At 38.9% G+C, this 3,720-nt stretch overlaps 1 protein-coding gene across 1 annotated transcript; it reads left to right on the top strand.

Annotated features, from left to right (window-relative positions):
* The first annotated feature begins 249 nt into the window (after nucleotides 1–249).
* LOC126612224 (uncharacterized) lies at nucleotides 250–2,444 on the top strand. Its single transcript, XM_050280585.1, has 3 exons — nucleotides 250–1,148; nucleotides 1,330–1,515; nucleotides 1,883–2,444. Exons 1-3 carry the CDS (start codon nucleotides 678–680, stop codon nucleotides 2,165–2,167), a joined length of 942 nt encoding a protein of 313 aa, XP_050136542.1. The 5' UTR covers nucleotides 250–677; the 3' UTR covers nucleotides 2,168–2,444.
* Nucleotides 2,445–3,720: the final 1,276 nt, after the last annotated feature.

The following is a 3,720-nucleotide window of genomic DNA, read 5'->3' as shown; positions in this document are numbered from 1 at the left end:
GTTTGTAAAATACAAAAAACCCATCAAACAAAAAATGTTATTAGGTTGAGGAGCATCGTTATCGCATGCCAACATATAATATTATAATATTTACAATTAAGATTAAATAATTACACAATTATATGTAAATAATATAGAGTAATAATAATAGTATGTGTACTGCCGACACTTTTTTTGGTCAATTTACAACTAGTTTGGCAAAAGAACAAGGTGTGGTACAAAATCATTGGCCCTGCATATCAATTAGGGGCACTGCTTCTCATTGGTCCTCAATAAAAGCTTCACTTACTCTCTCTGCATTCCTTACGTACACACAGAGAAACACACTGATTTGTGGCAGCTTTTGAAATTTTATCAGCATCTCATCTGTTTAACTCGTTTTTTGGTGAAATTTTCTGAAAGGATTTTTCTTTCTGTTCCTCTTTTCTCTCTCTAGAACTGAATTGTAGTGGTCAATTTGTTCAGTTCCTCACTCTAGCATAGAAACCAGTTCATATCTATCAAAACCCTTTCTGGGTACCCAAGAATTTGCTACAAGTTTCAGTCTTTGGTAAATTTCCACTCAAATTCTGTGTTTCACTTGGGTAATTTCCAAATTTGTGGAGGAAGTTTTTGGCAGAACGCTTTGACTCGTAAGTTTGTAATTCAAATCCTGCATTGTTATTACTGATTAGGCAATGATGCATTCAACAAAATCTGAGTCTGATATCACAAGCTTAGCTGCATCATCACCGTCAAGGTCCCCAAAGGCACCTGTGTACTATGTGCAGAGCCCTTCAAGGGACTCGCACGATGGGGACAAGTCCTCGTCAATGCACGCCACTCCAATCTACAACAACAGCCCCATGGAGTCACCCTCACACCCCTCCTTCGGCCGCCACTCGAGGAACTCCTCCGCGAGCAAATTCTCGGGGATTTTCAGGTCCTCTTCAGGTAGGAAAGGCGGTAGTAAGCAGAGGAATGACAAGGGGTGGCCGGAGTGCAAGGTGATTATGGAGGACGGGGCTTATGATGAGTTCAAAGATAATTCGCTTTCGCGGCGAGTGCAGGTCTTGATTGCTCTACTTAGCTTTGTGTTGTTGTTCACTGTCTTCTGCTTGATCATATGGGGCGCAAGCAGGCCTTACAAAGCAGAAGTAGTAGTTAAGGTAAGCTAAAAATTTGATGCTGAATTTTGTCTAACTTATTAGTGTGATGATTTAATTTGGAAATACTGAAAAGGGTGTGGGGGTTCTTCAATTCAAGAAATGTAGTGGGAAAATGGGAATTATGCAGTTGCTAATAGGATGAAATTGTTTCGGTCTAACGGAGCACTTACGATTCTTGCAGAGCTTGGAAATCAGTAACTTCTACATTGGTGAGGGCTCGGACTTCAGTGGAGTTCCATCAAAGATGGTGACAGTGAATGGTTCATTAAGATTGAGTGTGCGCAACTCTGCTTCAATCTTTGGCATTCATGTTACCTCCTCACCTATCGGTCTCCTTTATTCGGAGATTGCGGTAGCAATTGGTCAGGTTGGATTCTCTACTATGACTACCATTTTTATCTCTAAGCAAATTTTTGAATTGTATGTAGGATAAGGGTAAATTTAACTATTTTGGTTTCTTTGTTCTCACGCTTTGGTGCCTCAAGATTTAATTTTTCATAGCTGTGTCTAAGTTTTTTCTCGTTTACAATTCGAGTGCCATTGGCAAGTTCCAGGGTACCGAAATTAATTTCAGGTCAAAACACAGGAACCAAAATCCTAACTGGACTAGGACATTACATTACTGAACTAGGAAAGTTCGGTCTTGATTCGTAGTCTGGCAACATAATATGTATGTAGGATACTGTTTGGAACCGCTTGATAAGTGTTAAATTTTCTGAACTTTGTCTTTGCAGTTGAAGAAATATTATCAGCCTAGAAAGAGCCTCCGAACGACATCAGTGAACTTGCATGGTACTAAGGTTCCTCTATATGGAGCTGGATCAAGTTTGATATACACAAAAACTGGTGCATTGGTTCCGATTCCATTGACCTTAAACTTTGAAATCTGGTCTCGAGCGTATGTTGTAGGGAAGCTAGTGAAAACAAAGCATCGAAAGCGAATCTCATGCCCTTTGATTTTGGATCCCACTGTCACCAAGCCCATCAAGTTCAAAAAGAGCTCATGCACTTATGACTGATGATATCCTTCTGTGAATGCTTGTGAAAATCCAGTGCAGAATTTACTGCAATTTGAGTGTACTTTTTGGCCAGGGACTGCAATCCGAGTTGAGTTGTTCATTCTGCATATGAAATCCTTTCTCAAGAAATTAAAATACCAAGTTTATTTTTTGGCCTGAGTAATTCTTTTACTTTAAGAATTCCTGTAATTCGTTTTTTATTTTGTTTTTGTTAAATTCATGTCACTGATTTAGTTATGATCTTCTGTGAAATAAATATAAATAGCTTGGTTTGAAATTATGTGATGCATATCGTATGTATGTTTATAAAGACGATGGAGTTTTTGACGTGCAGCACAATGTTATGAGTTTATACCTTTTAGGAGTTTCAAAGCTTTCTCCTATCCTTTTCTATGCTGATATCATATGTCCGCTGACCTTTTGTTGTACCACAAAGCGAACAAGTTACCAGGGGACTACATACTGATTTTTTTAGTTGTAGATCCTTGACTATCTCTACACGCTTAATCCTAGTATGAGATGAAGCAACTGAGATTTTGACATCAGTAGATGACCGGGAGAATCCCTCTAGTAAACAGACATTATCCTCCCAATTATTGTCGACATTGTGTTCATCGAAGTAAAGAATCAAGCCTCTTCTATGTTTAACCAAAAACCTTGCAAACTTAATCACACTCTCATCAATCAAATAATGAATGTTCACCCTTAAGTGACAGAGGAAGTCGCTCAAATTCTGCACTTGACTTTCCCAGTATTGCTCTTCAGTGCAACCAACATTGTTCAGCAGAATGTTGTGCCATGTACCTTCTCTTTCTCCGAGGGTGCTGCTAGCTACTTAAGTACTAAGAGTATGGATTATAGGAGCGCTCTTGAATTCGCATGCTATACCTGGGGTAACAGGTTTATTCAAACAACCAATATGAATTTGCAAGGTCTCAAGTTCCATAAACGAGTACAGTAGACCGCCATCAAAACGAATGGATGATAAAATCGGGAGATAGCTAAGGCTTATTGCAAAGGGTTTGAACATGCAATGATCCGCAAAAAAAATTAATTGCACTAATCTTATTCTTCACAGTGAAGAACAAATCCAACTGAGATGTTTTCAGAGTAGGTAAACTCTGGATTGAAATTTTTTCGGTATTTAAATTAGAGCCTCGATACAAAAATGTTCAGATTGGGGGAGAAAATGGTGACACAACTTCCATTGTTCTCTCTCTGAACGAAGAAGCAACTTCCAAACTCACCAGCCTCATTCCGGAAATGTCCAAGCTGCTTAGTTCCATTCCATGAATTTGTACATCTTTCATGTCCGGAAACCTAATTTTGAGATGAGTGCTTCCTTTACAGTATCTAAAAGTGAAGGCAACAAAGAACAACCACATAGTAAACTCTCAACAAAACCATCGTCCCAGAAATGTACCCAAATCAGAGACAAAGTGAGAAGTGAGGGGAGACCCCGCTTAAAAAAATCTACTTTTCGGCATTTTGATGAACGACTTTCGTGAAAGAAGTCGAGGATAGGAAAGGAATCCGATATACAACTCGATCTT

Source organism: Malus sylvestris, chromosome 17, assembly GCF_916048215.2.
Source record: "Malus sylvestris chromosome 17, drMalSylv7.2, whole genome shotgun sequence".
Classification (NCBI taxonomy): domain Eukaryota; kingdom Viridiplantae; phylum Streptophyta; class Magnoliopsida; order Rosales; family Rosaceae; genus Malus; species Malus sylvestris.
This window is presented reverse-complemented; position numbering and strand designations above follow the sequence as displayed.